The 21,172-nt window shown below is 35.1% G+C and overlaps 1 protein-coding gene across 3 annotated transcripts in view; it reads left to right on the top strand.

The window, feature by feature from the left end:
- LOC127636036 (FRAS1-related extracellular matrix protein 2-like) overlaps positions 1-21,172 on the top strand; it is an 81,884-nt gene that overhangs the window by 20,770 nt on the left and 39,942 nt on the right. For all 3 annotated transcript variants that reach the window (XM_052116397.1, XM_052116399.1, XM_052116398.1), the window contains exons 3-4: positions 5,674-5,820; positions 14,022-14,252. In XM_052116397.1, coding sequence (XP_051972357.1) covers positions 5,674-5,820; positions 14,022-14,252 — 378 coding nt within the window. The remainder of the gene's footprint in view (positions 1-5,673; positions 5,821-14,021; positions 14,253-21,172) is intronic.

The following is a 21,172-nucleotide window of genomic DNA, read 5'->3' on the forward strand; positions in this document are numbered from 1 at the left end:
GGACCATTTTCATTCATTCTTATGTTGAACTTTATTTTCAGATACTTAAGAATCACAATGGTAACTTGCAAGTACCTTAGGGGTCAAATCCATTTAACTTCTGTCAGACTTTATTCAGTAGCCTGGGGCTTTGAGTGGAGGAATGATGAATTATTTGTATGGTCTATTTTTGGATGTTCAGAGTTTTTGCCTGAGTAGCTTCACATGCACTAGACACTGATTAGCCTTTAATGAGTAATTCTGAGTGAGTGTCAGCTGTCGTGTTGCCATGTCTTTCTAGCAAATACCGTCTGAACTAACCAGCTCTGAATCTCTCCTGTTTAATAAAGTCATTAGGGACTGTTTGTTTGAGAGGCTGTATGTAGACAGTCTCTATCATCAGGGTGTAGACAAATCTATGGGCTTCAAAGCCACTGTCAGTCCTTTTGTTTTTTTTTATAAGCAAAGCTAATAAGAGCTTGGAATTGTTCAGCTTGACAACACAACAAATTCAAAAGAACTCTGAATTCACAGTTGTGATATTATTCCTTCAGGGCAAATATTATGTTTTCTTTTTACTTTTTTTTTCTTTTCTTTTGCAATCAATTTGGATCCACTTTTTGTTTTCTTATTACAGAACTAGATTTGAATATTTTCTGAAGATGAGTGTTATATGAAAAAATCACCACCATGATGCTATGGTGTTGTGGGTCATGTCCAGTGTATTTTTGTGTGTTTTTAGCGGTTTGCTGTGCAATGGCTAAGGTGTTGCTAGGTGGATTCTTACTGGCCCAAGTCAAAAAAGTTATTTCTAAAAGGCATGAATGCAGAGAAGAGTGGAGCCCTATAGCTTTTCTTTGCACTCAAATAGATACTGCAGAAACTTAATTTTAAAAAAATCACACCCTATTCATCACTTCTTTCCTAAATTGGTAGAACCTGAGGAAAGAAATAGCAGCAATGTAACTTAGAAAATGCTCTGCATTAATACTTAGACATTGACTGTAGAAATGACGAGAGAAATGCTTTTAAGCTGATTATATCCATTCACAATAGTATAATAAAACAAAATTGTAGCTCAAAAAAGTAATCGGTTTATATGTGGTTACCAGCATAGTAGTTTTTTCATAGGATCTGATGCATTCTTGATATGTCTCATATCAGGTTTAAGAGATTCCCAAAAATGACAATTCTGTCATCATTTACTCATTCTCATAATGTTCTTTTTTCTGTGAAACACAAAATAATTTTCACACTGCTTGTTTACCTAAAATGAAAGTGTATGGAGACCAAGGGCTGTCAAGCTGCAAAAGTACAACAACAAAAAATAAACTCCTTAAAGTGCCATAAAATTACTTTATATGACTCATGCACTATATTCCATGTGTTCTGAAGCTAGTCAGACATTCTGCTATGATCTTCTAAATTTTGGTTCTACTAAAGAAAGTCATACAAAATTAAGGCTATCTTTGACTTCAGGATCAACGATTGTGAAATTAAAGGTGGTACAGTTGTTACTGTTATCACTGAGAATTTACCTGCAATCCACAACTGAAACACCTCTAAATGTGAGTAGATTCACACCGACTGACCCTGAACCAGTATGATAATCTGACATACCATGCAGCATACACTGCTAATCTTCGTTAAAGGTCAAATATAATCATTTTAATGCATAAAGATGTTTATTTTCCTCCAAAACATTCTGAATTTATAAACACAGTATATCACCTGCTGCACAGTTATCACCTTGCAACCGTGCACCATTAGTGACTAATATTGAGTTAGAAATACATTGGTATTGAAATTATGTTAATTTTTTCTGACATTTTTCTGTGAAATTGAGAATTTGTCTCTGATCTTTGGCATGCATGTGAAGTTGGCTATCTACACACACATGCAGATTTTGATATATGATGTGAATATAGATTAGAAAGGTTGTGTGTCTATACATACTGTATGAGTGTAGTATGAACCAAGAATGAAAATTATATAATCATTTACTAACCCTGATGTTGTTCAAAACCCATATGACTTACTTTCTTCTGTGGAACACTGTGCATGATGTTTGGCAGAATGTTAGCCTCATTTTTATTGCACAATAAGAGTGAATGGTGACTGAGGCTAATATTCAAATGCCTAGCATTTCCTTTTGTGTTCCATGGAAGAGACATGCCAGAATGTTCGTTCTTGGTTGAACTATCACTTTAATGTGTTAGTGCTGGTTTTGAAGGCCTACATTTAAACAGACTTTTGCCTTTGACACAGATTTTATCACAGCTTTCGTAATTCTGTAAATTCATGCTCTTTGTTCTTTGGTATTCCCTAGTTTTTAATCTTGGATGAGTTTTGACTGCCTTTGAAGGAATAAGGGTCTTCCTTATGTCCTTATAATATATGCGTACATGCCAGGCACGTGCCATGGGCTTTGAGACTGGGAAAGCATCAAAGATTCTTAATACACTTTATTAAATGCTGTGCCCAAGACACATTATACAGGTGAGTGTAATGTCGCAGAAATGTTATAGAAGTAAATTGTTGCCTTAGAACTCATCAGTCAATGAGAACAATTTTGTCACAGTTTTGAACTTCATGACTAAATTTTTTAAACTCAGGACAGTAATATTGCTCATATCACACAAATGAAAGATTGTCATATATTAAGCTGAGCATGTTTATGTACATTAAATCATACAATGAACCATAGTGCCAGAAGAGCTTGTTTTGTCATACAACAAAAAGAAAAAAAAAAGATTGTAAGTTACTAGTTTCACTACATCACTCTTCCCACAGTTCAGAAACACTGGAATGGACAGCAGCAATGAACTTATCTGACCACCAAAGACAGCAATCTTAACCTGAATGCACAAGGCAAATGTAAGGCAAATGTAACGTAAACACTGCACTCATCCCTTAATATAATTTTTTAAACAGACTCTGCGCCCTAACATTAGAACTATAAAACAGACAGAGCATAACACAAGAAGGATATGATTGCCAGATCACCAATTCCTAGCCTCAGACTAACCAGAAACAATGACCTAGTATCTATGAACTAGTATCAATAACACAGATTTTTTAAAGAATGAAAGAGATTAATTTGAACTAAAACAGTATTTTATATTAACAGTTGTATTTAAATATGTCAGTGTCATTTTTCTTTTAACTCTTCTGTTAGGTAAGCACTGCTTACCATGCTGATATGGATGGCATGTGTCTGGCACATGCATAAAAAACACCAATTGCATGACTTCTTGCTGTTTTTTAGGCAACTCAATTAACACTTTGTTTGGTTCATTTCAGCATCATTACACTGGCTATGATTTTATAGTAGTAACTGAATGATGAGCTTGTTTCAGTGGAGCATGATCAAATCTTCAGATATACTGTATGTTTTACTATGACACACACACACACACACACACGCACAGAAATCCTCTCTCACATCACAAATATGTTATAATGAGAGCCATACTTTGCTTAAAATAGCTTTAATTAATAATACTTTAAAATGAATCTGTTTATTTATGTTAATTAGGAGTCAAACTTTTTAAAAATGTTTTTAAAAACCACTCTTGGCCTATGCTCTAGAACAAAAAATGGAAAGAAAACCATGGTATTACCATGTGTTTTGGATATTATACCATGGCACTACCATGATTTTCTTGGAGATGAACCATGATAATATTTTAAAGGAATAGTTCACCCAAAATGACAATTTTCGCATCATTTACTCACCCTCATGTCATTCCAGATGTGTATGACATTCCTTCTTCAGCAGAACACAAATAAGTGAATGGGTACCAACATTTTTAAGCTCCAAAAGTACATAAAGGCACCATAAAAGTAATCCATAGGACTCCAGTGGTTTATTCCATGTCTTCAGAAGAGATATGATAGGTCTGGGTGAGAAACACATCAATATTTAAAGGAATATTCCAGGTTCAATCCGGGGTTAACCTCAATCCCTCCTTTTCTTTAAAAAAAGTAAAAAGCGAGAAAAGAGTGAGGCACTTACAGTGGAAGTGAATGTTGCCAATATTTGGATGGTTTAAAGGCAGAAATGTGAAGCTTAGAATTTTATAAAAGCACTTAAATTAATTACTCTGTTAAAACTTGTGTATTAATTGAGCTGTAACTTTGTTTAAATTGTCATTTTTACAGTAATTTTAGAGTTTGTTGACATTACATCATCATGGCAATGAAGTTGTAAAATTGGCTATAACTTTACACAGAAAGAGTAAGTAAGCGATTTTGTCACACTAAAACAGGTTAATATGCATATTGTTTATGTCTTGAGGCTGTACTTCTGAAAGAGTGAGCATTTTAAAGTTTACAAATTGGCCCCCATTCACTTCCATTGTAAGTGATTCACTGTAACCCAGATGCTGAAATCTGGGTTACACTTAATCTGGGTCAGAAATGCTGTCGATTGAGCTTAACATGTATTGAACCCAAAATATTCCTTTAAGTCCTTTTTTACTAGAAATCTCCAGTTTCACTTTCATTTTCTTTTGTTTTTGGCGATTCACATTTTTTGTGAATATCACCGCCTACTGGGCAGGGAGGAGAGCTGATAGTGAAAAAGGACTTAAATATCTGTCTCTCACCCACACCTATCATATCACTTTTGATGACATGGATTTATCCACTGAAGTTGTATGGATTACTTTTGTGCTGCCTTTATGTGCTTTTTGGAGCTTCAAAATGTTGGTCACCATTCACTTGCATTGTGAGGGCCTACAGAGTTGAAATATACTTCTAAAATTCTAATTTGTGTTCAGCAGAAGCATGAACGTCATACACATCTGCGATGGCATGAGGATGAGAAATTGAACTACTCCTTTAAATACCTTGCATGATATTCTTTGAATGCTGTGCAAATACCATGCGGATAACATTTCTTGCACAATAGAAAATACCATGGTAGTTTCATGGTATGGTTGTACCATTGTAGTACCATGATCATTATTTGGACATGCGTATGGTTTGGTACTGCGAGGGAGATTTTTTTGTAAGGGAAATGTTAATGGTATTAAAGTACCATCATATTATCACTTGATACTATCCCTGCACCATGGTGCAGGCACAGTGCTGTTTTGTAAGGGCTCCTTTGCATTGCTGATTTGTATTTTAAACTAATGGAAATGATGATGATTCAGCTGGTGATACAGCTGGAAGATGTAAGTATTGTGAGATACACAGAGAGTTGTGAAACCAAGCATGAGAAGTACAAATTCAGCAGGTACAACATCTAAATATTTCTTGGATCTGTTTTGCACTGTACTATATTGCATTATTTCCCATTACAAACATATATTTATTCATATAATGAGCATGGGTATAAAGAACTCTTACTCACTCATGTTGTTCTAAATCTGCATGGCTTTTTGCCCTTTAAACACAAATATGTTAGGCAGAATGATTGCCTCAGTCACCATTCACTTTCATTATGTGGAAAAAAATATGCCATGAAAGTGAATGGTGACTGAAGCTTACATTCTGCCTAACATCTTTTGTGTTTGTGAAAGTCATATGGTATTGGAACAATACAAGGGTGAATAAATAATGACAGAATTGTCCTTTTTGTGTGAGCTAGATATACTGATCATGTTTTAATTATACTCTAATCCCTTATGAGTCCATTATGAAGATCATATTCATAAGGTACTAATAACTTGTATCTGTTTTCAGGGGGAAACAAATTGAAGGACCAGCAATTTCGTCTGAACTGGGCTTGGATATCTCTGGAGAAGCCCAGCTATGTGGTCGATGAGCAGGACAAAGTTCTCGAAGTGGTCCTCAGACGTAGAGGTTTCTTGGGAGAAACTTCCTTTGTAGGTGTGTATATCTTCCTGTCTTTGAAACCTTCTGTTTTGCTCATATATTCATCAGTCAACTACTTATGCTTTATTTGAGTTTCTGTGTGTGAAGTACTGTAGTTCTGAGATACATTTTCTTAGATTCTCGGTTCTTCGTGGCCTAGTTTCTGTTGCAAAAACAAACAAGAAAGCCCATAATGTCCAAAAATTATTAAACCAGACAAAAAGTAAAAGCATAAATTCGTTAAAAGTGAATCATTAGTATTCAATAGTGTCATTGTTCACAGTGAGAGTTGTTATTATTTAAGCTTATCAACAGGGAGCTGTTGGAGATATTTTTATAAGTGGATTGAGCTTCTTTATGTCTGCAAGACTAAGATTAAAGCCCTCGCTCTCTATAGCCTCTGTAGAACCATCTGAACGCTTTTCCGGGTGTATACCTGCTTATCTTGCTCTGCACTGTGCTCAGCGCACCCAACATGTGGTCAGTATTCATGAAAATGAGGGGCTTTGTTCACGCTGTGTTGGATTTTTGGTGTGTGTGTTGGGATGTGGTTGAAAAGAGGCAATGTAAAAAGTGGAAAGATAAATTGAGCAGAAGGCAGCGAGAGAGGGAGGAAGGGATGGGGACAAATGAAGAGAGGGAGAAGGGGTGTAAATTATGAGAGTCTAGACTAATGCATGTAAACCTTAAGCTCTAAAAAGCACAAAAAATAATCATAAAAGTAGCATATATGTAGTCCATATGACTCATACACTATATTCCAAGTCTTCGGAAGACATACGATAGCTAAATTGATTTATGTGGACTGTGAGGCCAGCAATAGGCTTATGTTCAAATGAACCAAACAACAGTACTTGTTAGATTATATCTTAAATGTAATCTGGTACTGATTACAAATTACATGTCTAAAATTTAAGTCAGTAGTGTAATGTCTTGGATGACTTTTTATGGTAATCTAATCAGATTGCTTTTGTGTTACTTTTGGATTACTTGTGACCTCATTCTTGTGTATTTGATGTCACATGAATTTGAGTAGGACAAGCTTGTGTCATATTCAAATGATGTTAAATAATGCTTAAATGCTTGAAAGAAAACATTTTATGAATCAAAATATGAGAATTGCTAAAAAACATTTTGTGTGCTTTACTCAATAATTGTCTTTTTCTGAGTGAAATTAAAAGGCACTTAAAGGTGGAGTAAACGATTCCTGAGAAAGACTGTTGATATTCTAACTCAACAGCCAAACAAACACACCCCTCCCTTCAGTGCTCCTTCAGAAGCTCCGCCCCCCAAATTCATTCATGCAATAGTGTTGTGTGGATCGATCCTATCCACTTTGTTTATTTTCTCATTTATAGAGCCAGCGCTGTATACAAATACCTGATTTTTTTTTCAGGGCATACACAGAAAGGACAGCTAGCGGACCGTGAAGAGATATTCGTGGAATTTGACAAAAAGTGTATTGGATTAAAATGACTTACTCCACCTTTAATGTTCTTACTCTGGCAATTTTGGCATTACAAATGCCATCTATGCGTGGTACCACGTCAAACCAGTTACTTTTGCAAATCAACATCACAGAAAAAAAACTCAAAAGTCGCAAAAGTGCATTAATGTTAATTTTTGAAGCCGAGTACAAAAGCAATTTGGGACTTTATCACACTAATACTGCTCGATCTTCAGTGTTATTAAGGCTGGTGGCTCATATTAGTCCTGTGTGTGCAATTCCAGCACAACTGGAAGATTTACCGGATGTATATTAGCTGTAGACTGATTTAGAATGAAGAATTAGAGGGATTAATAAATTAATATGTAATCATGTAATCCATAAAATGTCATTTTAATCTGATTAAGAGTATTTTAAAACGTAAAATGGTCTAATTACAAGTACTTGATTTTGTAGTATAATTATGTAATTCAGGTTACATGTAATCTGTTACTTCCCAACACTGTTAAACAATATATTTACTTCTCAAGAGACTTTTTGTAATTTTTAATCAATGCTGTATAGTTATTTTAATTTTATACATTTTGAAAGATCTTTATTTGGGGGTCAATTTCATTCTATATTATTATGTGATTAATTGTGAATAATTGTATTAATTAAGGAACATTTAATTTAGTTAATTTGATTAAAAAAAAATAAATAATCAATTGACAGCCCTTATTCAATGGTACTAAGTTTCAGTCAGTCACAAGATATGGGAGAACTATAATGTTTTAAATCATTGACGTCACTGAAAATTCTTGTCCAGTCAAGTTTTATATATTACAGTGGATTACAGTTAAGAATATATTTAGTATATAATAATATAATAATTAATTAATAGTGATTAAAATGATGTTTTATGATCTATTTTTATTTATTTATGTATTTATTATTTGAGCTTTGCAATAAATCACTGTCTACTTTTGTTGTATGGAGAAAAGCAGCTTGGACATTCTGTTAAACAATGATCCAGGGTGAGATAATTATGACAGAACTTTACATTTTGAGTGAACTGTTCTTTTAACTGTAAAAGTGTGAGGCAAATGTGAAGCTCAGAGGTCTGTGATCTCTGCCGAACATCACTGTACCTTCTTTCACGGTACACTCAAAAAGCATTCTACTTTTTCCACACACTCCTCCTAGCCTGCCTTGTTCCTTTTCTCTCCTTGTCTTTATATCTTACTTGCAGTAGCTGCCATCCTCTGCCTCTTGTTGTGGTTCGAACGGGCCCCCCTGTTGTTAGAGAAATGGAATTGAAAGTGAACGCTCCTTCTTGTTCTCTTTTTATCGCTCTCCGCTTATATCTTTCAGTCAATTTCTGCCTTCGCCTGCACCCTGCCTTTTTGGCCTTTTCTAAGAAGATGTCTTCAGGACATGGTTGGACGAAACTTGTGAAGGCTTTTGTTCTCTTTTATAGCGACAAGATGTTGTGTTCTGAATGCAGAGCAATGGTTGAATTAAAGTTATAGTTCACCCAAAAATAAAAATTCTCTCCTCGTTTACACTTACTCTGACTTACTTTCTTCTGCTGAACTCAAAAACAATTTTTAGAGGAATATTTCAGCTCTGTAGGTCCATTCAATGCAAGTGAATGCCCAGTACTCTGAAGCTCCAAAAAGCACATAAAACAGCATAAAATTAAGCCATACTACTCCAGTGATTAAATCCAGGTTTAATGAATTATATGATTGGTGCAGGTGAGAAACAGATGAATATTTACAATAAATTCTCCTCCCCGCCCAGTAGGTGGTGAGTTGCAGGAAAATTGTGAATCGCCAAAAACAAAAGAAGAGTGTGAAATGGAAATTGGTAGGAAAAACAGGGCTTAAATATTGATCTGTTTTTCACCCACAACATCATATCCCTACTGAACATGGATTTAACCACTAGAGTCTTATGGATTACTTTTATACTGCCTTTTGGACCCTCAAAGTTCTGGCCACCATTCACTTGCATTGAATGAACCTACAGAGCTGAGATATTCTTCTAAAAACCTTAATTTCTGTTCTGCAGAAGAAAGAAAGTCATACACATCTGGGATGGCATAAGGGTGAGTAATGAAAAAAATTTCATTTTGGGGTGAACAATCCCTTTAACACATATCCACAGAACACATTTAGGCTACTGAAGCTATATATACTATATATCTGGAACACACTGTATGTCAGTTGTGAATAATAGTGACTGCTAATTAAATAAATGTAAGTTAATTGATCTTAAATTAAAAATAGCATGGTTACGAATAAGTCCCTTAAACAATGTTCGTACAAATTGCTTGAAGTGCTTGAAGTACTTGAATTTGGCTTTTTCACATGTAAGTCCTGGAAATATCCTTGAAAATAGAAATTTATACCAAGAGGTACTTAAAAAGTTCTTTAATTATAGAAAATCATAAAATACGTTGCTTAATTAATTTAATAAATGAAATGTATACATTTATTTTCAGAAAAACATGACGACAGACCACTAGACCACTGCTGAAGCAGGCGCTGTTACATAGGCACTTGTTACTTTTGGCTATGCTGTTCAGAATGGGCCAATCACAATCAATTGTTTTTAAATTGTTAATTTAAAAATATATATTTTATAGATACTGCTGTGGCGGATTTAACAAGTTTGAATCCTTGAAACGATTAGTTTAAAAAAAATAAATAAATTAAACTCCAGAGTGAAAAAATGAGATGAGATGTAAAACGTTCTGAGATTTGAATGCAGATCAAAGTAGGATTCAGTTTTGTGAGTCGTCTAGCGCCCCCTTGTGTAAAGAAAGATTTGTCTCTCACAAAGTATGTTTTTTTCTGACAACATTTCAATATCAAACAATATTGACAAACATGTCCCTTGACTTTTTTTGTCATGAAAAATCTTTCAAATTTTGATTTTCTTTTAAAGGTATCATTATATAACATATCCTTTAATGATATGCAAGTTTTTTAGAAAACATATTTGCAATTGTCAATTGCCTGAAAAAAATCCTTGTCCCATTCGTCTGGTACACCACATCTATGACATGTAAAGTTAGTTGTGTATTTATTTTTTTACTTATTTTTAATACAAGCATTAGTGCAAGGCTGAACAAGTGTGCTAAAAATCAAAATTTTTATTAATAATTTAAAAAGAAAATTTGTCCCTTGATTTCATGGCATTGGTGTTATCAATGTTAAACCATTTGATTTTTATGTTAAAAACATTTTTAAATACAAAATGTTGTGGAAAATAATGATTAAGGTCAAAGTTCAGAGGCTGCTTAAATGCATATAGTGATTTTTCCCAGCATATTAAAAAGTTATTAATTCACATTTTAACTAATATTTTCACACAAAAATATTTGGTGGTGTACCCCATTGAACCCTCAAAATGTGATTTTGTAACCCATTTAACCCTCATTAGTGTTACCGTAGTGTTAACTGCCTTCATTCGTGAAATAAAATGAAATAATAAAAGAAAGAACAACAGGCAAGTTGTCCTTAATGAATACAAATAATATAAACATGTTACAAAATGTTTACCCTCAGTGTTTATAGGCATAAACTGAACAGAAAATGTCAGTATTTTGTAAGTTGGAAAGTCAAATTTTTTTGAGAGTGACCCATTTGCAATTTCAGTCAGTTCCTCACAAAAATCTGTTTTGTGACATTAGAAACCATGAACATAGCACATGAGTCATATGGACTACTGTTTACGGACCCAGCTATTCACTTATTTTGGAAAGCAAAGCGCATTTTAAGGGAGCACACTACAATTGCACATCAATTTCTTCATGAATTAACCAGGAATTGTTACTGTGAGAATGTGTAGTTAAAGATGCTCATTGAGAAATGTTGTACTTGTAATAAGTGGTGTTTTATAAAAGATAAATGAACTGAATGAATAAAATATTTTTATTTAAAATGAACAATTAAAGAATTTGTTTTAATGGCATCTCGAGCATAGTTCTTGAAAACATAAAACATTTGCTTAAAGTCCTTGAATTTAATTTGAAGCGTCTGTGCGAACCCTGCTTAAAAATACAGAAAAAGTATTACATTTATTGGTCTTACATCTACAGTATATTGTATGAAATCTTTGTTAGATGTCTACTTGTTTTAAGAAATCTTATCAATTGTATTGTGTGTTGTTTCATTGGCAGATTTAATTTACTGCTTGTTTAAAAGGGGTAATTTCATGGGGAATCAAAATGTCCTTGATCCTTAGAGATAATAGATTTCATTATACTATAAAACACATTACTTTCAGAAATCAAACTTCCTACTTAGTGAAAAAAAAACATTTTTGAAATTAAGCTGCAAAAAATAAAAACCTTGTTCTGAACTTTCTGACATTGGAAAGATAAATACAGTCGCACATATTTATTCACTAATGAAGCCTCTTCTTCATTATTCAGAAACTTGGCCACTCAGTTTTCATTGAGTAAGTTTTCTATATATGTAGCACTTTTAGCTAGTGGAAACAGCTTGAGATTGTTTGCAGTCAGGGTTGGAGAGTAACTGAATACATGTAACAGGATTACATATTTAAAATACTAAATATAAGTAACTGTATTCCACTACAGTTACAATTTAAATAATTGGTAAGTACAATACAGTTACATTCAAAAAGTATTTTTATTAATGAAGAGATTACTTTGCATTTTATTGTGATTTGTTTCATTTAATATTTAGTCCTTTCAGATGGAAAACATTTATACATATAAATGATGAGATCCAAAGTGCATTTGAACAGCGGTGAAACACTTTCTTATGATGTGTTACATTCATGCAAGCAGACAGAGAAGTACGTTTGAAGTAAGTTTGGAGCAGAAGAAATAGAAATAAACCTTGTGTAAATTGTCAGCTTTACGCTAAGATAAAATGCTATTTCTAGCCATTTCACATGCACATGTTATCAGGCACGATCATAATTTTATATCAAGAAAATTCACGTTGGATCATAATTCTTTTTTTTTTTTTGTAAAACCTTTGATATTAGGGCAAAAATCGTATTCTTGATAATAATTTTTTTATTGTTTTCCTGTAAAAATATCTAAAAATCTTTTAAACAAGATCAGTTTGATTTATCTTGTTTTAGAAACAACACTGCATAACATATTTAGTTTTTTCAGAGAATGTATTTTAACATGTGTATTTTGTCTTACTGTACTGGCAGAGTTTTTATAGTTAAAACAAGTGAAAAAATCTACCAGTGCTGAAGAAGTAATCCAAAGTATTTAGAATACATTACTGACCTTGAGTAATCCAAAGGAATACATTAGAAATTACATTTTAAAGCATGTATTCTGTAGAAATTTGAATGCTGGGTCAATATAAACATCAATATTTATAATTAGATGCCTGTATCTACAATCTACAGTACATAATGTTCCATTTGCTTAAGCTGTCATGTAATAACTGTTATGGATTGAAGATCAGCATTCCATCCAGCATCGATCTGGAAGGCTGAAGTGATTTAATTCCTTACATCTGTTCGGGTGGTTCAGATAGACGGATCCCCTGACAGCAACTCTGCTTGATGTTTCAGAGATCAAACGCTTTTAGGCAGGTTTCCCGCAGGTTTCCATACTGTGTGGGAAGCCCATCACAGCTTTTTACTAATGTTACATTAGAGAGGAAGTTGAGTGTTCATGCTGTAGAACATGTTTCTTGATTTTGTTCCTTCATCCCAGCCTCAGAGCATTAGAGAGTTGCAGCCCAGAGGCTGTTTGGCCATGTACACTCTGCAAAAGTTTATGAGTGAGAACTGCATTTAAATGCAGGAGTGCATTGCCTAAATTATCATTCATTGTGTGTATGGAATATTCCCCACAGAGTCACTCACGAAACTACTATGATTGGCATAGTGACCATGTTGGCATTTCCCTGCTGTAAGCAAGAATCATGGATGCCAACAGTTTAACCTGTTTGGTGTTAACTATTTTCAACAAAAGTAATTAGTAATTAGCGACTGGAGACATAGAAAACTAAGCCTATTTTTAGGGCAATTAATATTAATTTGTTTTAAAATATATTTTTTATAGATTATTTTTCATTGCGACTTTATTTTTATGACAGTTAAACACATTCTACCCACAGTTAAGATATTCGCATTACCGCAACATGGAAAAATTATATATTATCAAAATTGTAAAGTCTTTAAACATCATAGCAGTAATCCCTTGGTACTGCCTTTGATTTTCACACCATACAACATGAATAACTCACATTGCACTACACAGATGTTTGTCCAATAATAATAATAAATGATCTCTATAATGAGAATGTCCCTCCTCCTTATACTACCAGCAACCAACAAGCAACAAGCAAGTAGAAAATCATGGTTCATGGCCACGACATTACTAAAGCATATTTGCTAGGTTTTTAAAACTGACATGCCCTTCCATATGTCCCACGCCAGATTCCTGTTTAAATTGGAGATTCTTCAACACAAGAAAGAAAACTGCAGAAAATTGATCACAACTATATTTAGCTGCAGTGTGTGCATGGTTTTAATAACCTAGTCAATCTCTCTCTATATGGCATATCCACAGATGTCTGGAACTGTTGTGCTCCAGCTTGATAAATCTGATATATGCAGGCTTAGCTAATACTCTGCTCATACATTTTGATAATATGCTTCTTTGAGTAGATCCTGCTCAAACTCATGACTCGTGACATCTGGAGGCTGGAGATATGAAGTTAGTCAAAGTTTGTTCAAATTGAAAGTCAGATTGTGGTGTTTGTGTTTTTTAAAGGGATTGGAACTCTGGATGGCAGTGCAGAGAAGGAGAAGGATTTCCTGGAGAAATCTCAAAAACAGGTGCAGTTTAACCCCGGCCAGACCACAGCCGCATGGAGAGTGAGGATCCTCTCAGATGGGAAATACGAGCAATCTGAGACCTTCCAGATCATTCTGACTGAACCGGTGATGGGGGCTCTGGAATCACCAGCAATTGCTTCTGTTGAGATTGTGGATTCAGGAGATGGTAAGTTCAACACAACAAGTCGATCAAACATTTCCTGATAAATCAGTATGATCAAAAAGTCATAATTTACTTAACTTCATGTTGTTCTAAACCCAGAGGAGCCATATAAGTGCAACACAAACGGAGATGTTAGGCCGTATGTTTTAGTCACCATTTATGGAACCAAAGATGCAATTAAATTGAATGGTGACTGAAACTGACATACTGCCTAACATCTCCTTTTGTGTCCCACGGAAGAAAGAAATGAATTGGATTTGGAACAAAATGAGGGTGAGTAAATAATGACAGCATTTTTATTTTTGGGTGAACTATCCCTATCAGCACATGTAATCAACATCAACCTTAGCTAATACACATGGTCTCTTCAAACAAGGAAATATTGATCGAAAGAATCTGAGATCACACTCCAGCAGAGTTGTTTTTCAAGCGCGCCTAATCTTCAAAAGATCCAAACTTCTGCGTCTCAGACAATCAATACTCTGAAACCACATTATAACTAGCGAAAATTTGAGTCCAAAGTGTGCCGGTTGTTCAAAACCCAAATAAACAACAACAACAAAGCTGCCTAACATATTCCAGGCCAGATTTTTTTTCTTTTTGGTGGGGGGTTGCAGATAAAAAAAACTTGCCTTATCTACATATTGCAGGTGGGGTTTTTTCTGTCTCTTCCAGTGGACCTCAATTATCATAGCATTTTATATCTCTTCCTTCCTGGAATCATTCAGCATACCTCCCTCCCCCGGATATCAGCGGCCTTTCTTTTCATCTCAAATTTCTGTCTTTTTTCAAAAGTATCTTGTCTATAAATGTAAATTGCAATCGGCGGGTGCTTGAAAAGGGTTTGACATGCCTACGCCAATTTTCTCTGTAATTAAACAGCTTCACATGTGAAAGATAGTTGTATGGGTTTAGAGGGGTCAACTCACAGGGACCCAAACAGAGATGCAGCGATCTAACAGCAGACATCTGTAATGAGACAGCCTCAGAGAAACCTGTCAGCACAAACTCTGTATATAGAATATACGAGGGATATGCAAACTACATGTTTTAAAAATTGACTAGTCTGTTGGAGCTGTGGCCTTGTGGTCAGTCTGAGTGTTTCGACTGTCATGCCCCATTTGGGAGATCTGGTTTCGAGGCTGGCCTAGGTCATGTTCCTATCCCTTTTTCCTCTCTCCTTCCCTCTCTGTCTTGCAAAATTGAGTATGTCAGTCCTATGTAAAATTTTGCCTATGCAGTATGTACAAATGCATTAGACGAACGCTCTTGAGGAGCATCTTACTTTGGTTGTGTCGTATTTCAGCGTCTCGCACAATACATGCACATTTTAAGAAGCGGTTTCTTGTTAAAAGTAGATTGAAACTTTGAAAAAGGTTTCTTAAGATCCCTGCATTCTATTGTGCGCTGCCCAACTTTATTTGAATGCAAAATTGCGTCATCTCTTAAAGGCTTCGTTATAATTTTGTGCTGCCTGCCTATTGGTTGTTTGATGAGACACGTTGCCTGTTCAGACCAAGGAGTTCTAGGTATAGCCCAAGCTGAGGCTGCCTCCTGCTGACTGCGGAACACAAAAGCATCAAGGCTTATTACAGGATTTATGTGGCATGATTATTTACATAGATGCTATTTTTCATATAATTAATCACATGGACACATGTTAAATCGACAGCCATACCACTTAATCATTTAGTTGGTAAGTCGCCATGTAATATGCGGGATAATCTACAGTCAGCCAGTCATTGTTGCAAAATAGACCCCAACAGGGTGGTCAGGACTGGACCCCAACTAGACTGTTTATCTCAATGCAGCTGTTGTTTCAAAATATGGTTTTGTCGGTCTGTTAATCAAACTGCCGCAGTCTCACTCTGAAAAGTCAGTCTTCTTTGTGTTTTCTAGTCGAAAGCCCTGGCAGAATTATTTTCCTATTCATCACCAGGGGTATTTCATATTCTCACAATTACGAGCATATTTCAATGTGTAGCACAAATAACAGCGGACTTTGTTTTATTCTGTGTGTTTTTGTCTTTGTCGTTGTCGCTCGCCTCTGTGGGCTCCCAAGATAATTAAGATTTTCATCCATCATGCCAAACACTGTGATAGATTCGATCTGAATGTTGCTTAAACCCAATATCTCTGCAGAAGTTATTTCTCCATTCAAAAACAAAAAACAAAACAAAAACAAATAGGAAAAGAAAAGAAAGAAAACTGCTCTGCTTCCCCAGGGAGCTAATTATCAGTTTTACGGTGGGGTTTGTTTGCTGTGGCTGAGGCCCCATGGGAGGTTTAACGTGACAGAGACTGGCTGCTCCTTCCAATGGCGAAAGAGGGGGGAAGTGAGATTGGGCCGGTCCGCACGCTGCAGTACTGTTGCTCCATGTACAGTTCTTTTCTTTCAGGTAAAAGGGATAGTTTGCCCAAAAATTTCACTACATTTAAAACAAAATTAGTTATTTATTGCACAATGTCAAAGCTGTTCTTTTCCATACAATGAAAGTAAATGGTGACCAGAAAATGTAGTATTGAGCAAGATGGGTATGATAGTGCTGTTTTTGTCCTTTTTGGAGCTTGAAAACCCCTGGTCCCCATCCGCTTTTATTATCTGGAATAGAGCAGCTCAGACACTCTTCTAAACTTCTTCTTTTTTTGTTCCATGGATGACAGAGAGTGGGTTTGGAATGACATGAGGGAGAGTTAATGGTGACAGAATTTTAATTTTCTGGTGAAAAATCCCTTCAATTGTCATTTTGGTGTTTGTATGTTTGAGAAAGTGAGGTCATCCCTTCAAAGTTGAACTTGCCATCCTAGCGCATTAATATTTTAATTTAAGAGGGAGGTGGTATTCTTCTGACTATGGCCTAGGGAGACCTGTCTGACCCAGTTGCCACAGATTAGTTTGCACATGATGGCTTACAAAAGCCCACAGCTAGACCTCCATTTGGGACTAGGAGGATTGCGATGTGACAGGCTTACTGCATCACAACCAGATTCTTTCACTGTTCATTAGCATTGAGAGTCATCAAGGAAGGGAAGAGGGGGGAAAGACATTTTTAAGATGCTTACTTCAATTTTACTTACTGGATTTAATGTCATGTTGAAAATGGGTTTAAAAAGGTGATGGAAAACTGAAATGCTTAAAGGGATAGTTCCTCCAAAAAATGTAATTCTCTTATCATTTACTCACCATCATGTCTTCCCAGATGTGTATGACTTTCTTTCTTCAGCAGAACAAAAACGAAGATTTTTAGAGGAAAATCTCATGTCTGTAGGTCCATACAATGCAAGCGAATTGTGATCAGACCTTTGTAGCTCCAAAAATCTTTATGATATTATAGGTGTGGGTGAGAAACAGAACAATATTTAAGTCCTTTTTTACTCTAAATCTTCTCTTTAACTTTGAAATTGGAGATTTAGAGTAATAAAAAGGACTTACATTTTGATCTGTTTCTCACCCACACCTATCATATCACTTCTGAAGATGTGGATTTAACCACTGGAGTCTTATGGATTACTTCTACAGCATGTTTCCTATATGTGAATGTTGGAGCTACAAAGATCTGATCTTTCAATTGCATTGCATGGACCTACAGACATGAGATATTCTTCTAAAAATCTTTGTTTGTGTTCTGCGAAAGACAGAAAGTCATTAACATCTGGGATGGCATGAGGGTGAGTAAATAATGAGAGAATTATTTTTTTTGGTGAACTATCCCTTTAATTGCAAAGACAATGTGGTTTAAAAACATTGCAATCTCACAAAATGTAGTTGTGTTTAACAGCAAATGGCAAGAGAAGACATTGAATGCATTTCTAATATATATAATAATTAAAAAGCAATGCAGGGTTGTTAATTTTACAGTGAAGCAGGCTTTGGAGTGCAAGACCACACTGATTGCATGATATGTTCAGTGTTTTTCATTAGTTGGTAATGACTCTGATAAATATAGCAATATACATTAAGCAACATCTGTTCAGCTAATGGTTTTTCACATACATGATTGTGGCAGGGCGGAGGGCGGGGCCGGGTCGTGATATTACACACCTGGTCCCGTATTAGGCTAATTATGCCTCCGTGAGGTTTAAAGGCTGACTGCAGAGGGCCGTGCGGGAGAGAGAGATCGTTAGCGGACATGTCCGTCTTATGTGTGTTTGTGTCTTCTTTTAAGTTTACCATTAAACCATTATTTATATTGAAAAGCCGGTTCTCGCCTCCTCCTTCCCGGGTTTCGGCACCATTGTAAAGGGATCAATGGAAAGGAGGAGGCGAGAACCGGCTTTTCAATATAAATAATGGTTTATAATAATGGCTAACAATCTCTCTCTCCCGCACGGCCCTCTGCAGTCAGCCTTTAAACCTCACGGAGGCATAATTAGCCTAATACGGGACCAGGTGTGTAATATCACGACCCGGCCCCGCCCTCCGCCCTGCCACAATGATCTACATTCAAAGTGAATATTTATAAAGTACTATAATAATTAAAATTGTTCTTTATAGACAATCAGTAAGGATTTACACATAAGATGCTCTTTGGAACGTTTTCAAACATGCTGGAATAACATGAAGCATCAGGTTTTGCAAACATTGTGGAATTCATGGCAACTCTAGTACACGCTGTCGTTAAAGCCAAAGGTAGACTAAGAAATTCTGAAATGTAGGTACATTTTTTTAAGTCAAATTTTCTCGTAAATTAATATGTGGATGACATACTATGTAATGAAGAATTAAAATTGTAATTTCAAAATGACCAAAAGTAGAATTTGTTATTACAAAAATAAGAATTGTATTCAATTAGAAACACATTATTAATTTTACTAGTAGTCTTAGACTTTGGACACCACAGTATTAGCCGAAAATACACTTACCATTTTATTCTGTAAATAAAAAATAATTGCAATGCAAATGCCATTTCATATGACTGTGCACCTGTCTGACTTACCAAGAGCTGATTGCAAATGCACAGGTTTTTTCTCTATTTTGTCCTGTTATTTGATACTTGCAAAACAAGGTCATTATTTTGGCCCCTGATGCATTAGAATTTGCTGTGTGTAAGTGCAAGAGATGCTCAAATTATGTGTGTCTTACGCCTGAGAGGCTGCATAGATTTGCCTCATTGTTATTCGTTTCTCACAGTCAGTGTTTGAGTCTTGAGGGCTCAAAGAGTTGTTCTTTTATCAAAAGAGCTGTACAGACACTTAACATTGTGCTGTGCACAGGATGGTTTGCCCTGAAATTCACATTGGATCTCATTCAGTAATGATTAAGTGCAAGTGTACTTGTGTGTGCAGAAAAGTTTCTCATGCACCGCATTCATTTCCACCAGTTGTGATTTGTCAATTTGTTCTTACCCACGTTCTAGAGTTGATGAATCCAAATTATTCTAAATGAGGGGGCACGTACCTGCAGTTAGTAATTGTCATAATGCACACCCAAACCATATCCATATATGGACATTCCACACAACCTCTACTATATAGCCATTACTCACTCTCAGCAAACGTATCCGTATGCTCTCTAAAGATGCATTCTCATCTTCAAGTAATGCCAAATGTGCCTTTTCAAAACCAGTTGAAAGACAATAAAATATTTTATAGAAGTGAGTAAACCAAAACTCTAACTACAGTATAATGCAAATATATATTTTTTTACTCTTACTTACTTAGTGAAAGAGACCCATTATCTCCTGCCTAATTGCTGCTCTCTGGGCTCAGAAATTATTATGAGTATGAGTTCACGAGAGTCTGCTCCACTTAACTTTGCTGGAGAATTTTATCACTCCCACTCTTAGCTCTCACTGAAAATCCATCTGTCTAACTATGTTTTGTTTTCTTCAATCTTTCCCTCCTTTCCTATTACCTGGACAGCTTGTTTTCCCCATTTTCTCCTCCACTGTCTCTCTGTGCCACTTGACCGCTTGCAAACTTGACAATCGGAGATGTTTGCAAAGGATCATAGATAATTGCCTAGGAGGATCTGGGACTGGGCAGGCCAGAAAGAGGAATCTTTTTATTAAACAATTAAAAAAACTCAAACATCAAAAGATATAAATATTTAAAGGAATATTCCTGGTTCAATACAAGTTAAGCTGAAGCATTTGTGGCATAATGTTAATTACCACAAAAAAGTATTTCTACTTGTCCCTCTTTTTCTTTAAAAAAAAAATACAAAATAAAGCAAAAATCTGGGTTACAGTGAGGTACTTACAATGAAAGTCAATGGGGGCCAATCAGTAAATATTAAAATACACACTGTTTCAAAAGTATAGCCACGAGGCGTAAGCAATATGCATGTTAACATGATTCTAGTGTGATCAAAATGCTTATTAACCTTTTCTGTGTAAAGAAATTTTACCACTTCAGTTCCACAACAACGTAACTCCATAAAACAGAAAAACTTAAAATGCATGTAAACACCACAAACATATACAGCTCAAATAATACTTCAGTTTTAACAGAAGAATTCATTTAATTATACAGTAAGCTTCACATATCTGCCTTTTAAACCTTCAAAATTTTGGCCCTATTCACCTTCATTGTAAGTACCTCATTGTAACTTTGATTTTCTCTTTTAATTTGTTTGGGGGTTATTTATTTATTTATTTATTTATTTTTACATTAAGCCACAAATGCTTTAGATTAAGCTTAACTGGTATTGAACCCAGACAATTTGATTTAATATATTTAAATGTATTTAATTTATTTTATTTATTTAATATTTTTGTTATATTTCAAAATAGATCATTTTAATTGTTCAAAAACAAGATGTGGAAAAATAATACAATTATTTATTTTTAATTAATTAAAAGAAATATACCTTTTTAAATGTATAATTAATCAAAATAAAGCATTTCTCTGTCAACAGCTTTCATTGGTTTACTCAAATCTGAGCTTGAAATAACAGATAAAAGATTCTTGATCTTTTCAAA

This window comes from Xyrauchen texanus, chromosome 43 (genome assembly GCF_025860055.1).
Source record: "Xyrauchen texanus isolate HMW12.3.18 chromosome 43, RBS_HiC_50CHRs, whole genome shotgun sequence".
Taxonomy (NCBI): Eukaryota; Metazoa; Chordata; class Actinopteri; order Cypriniformes; family Catostomidae; genus Xyrauchen; species Xyrauchen texanus.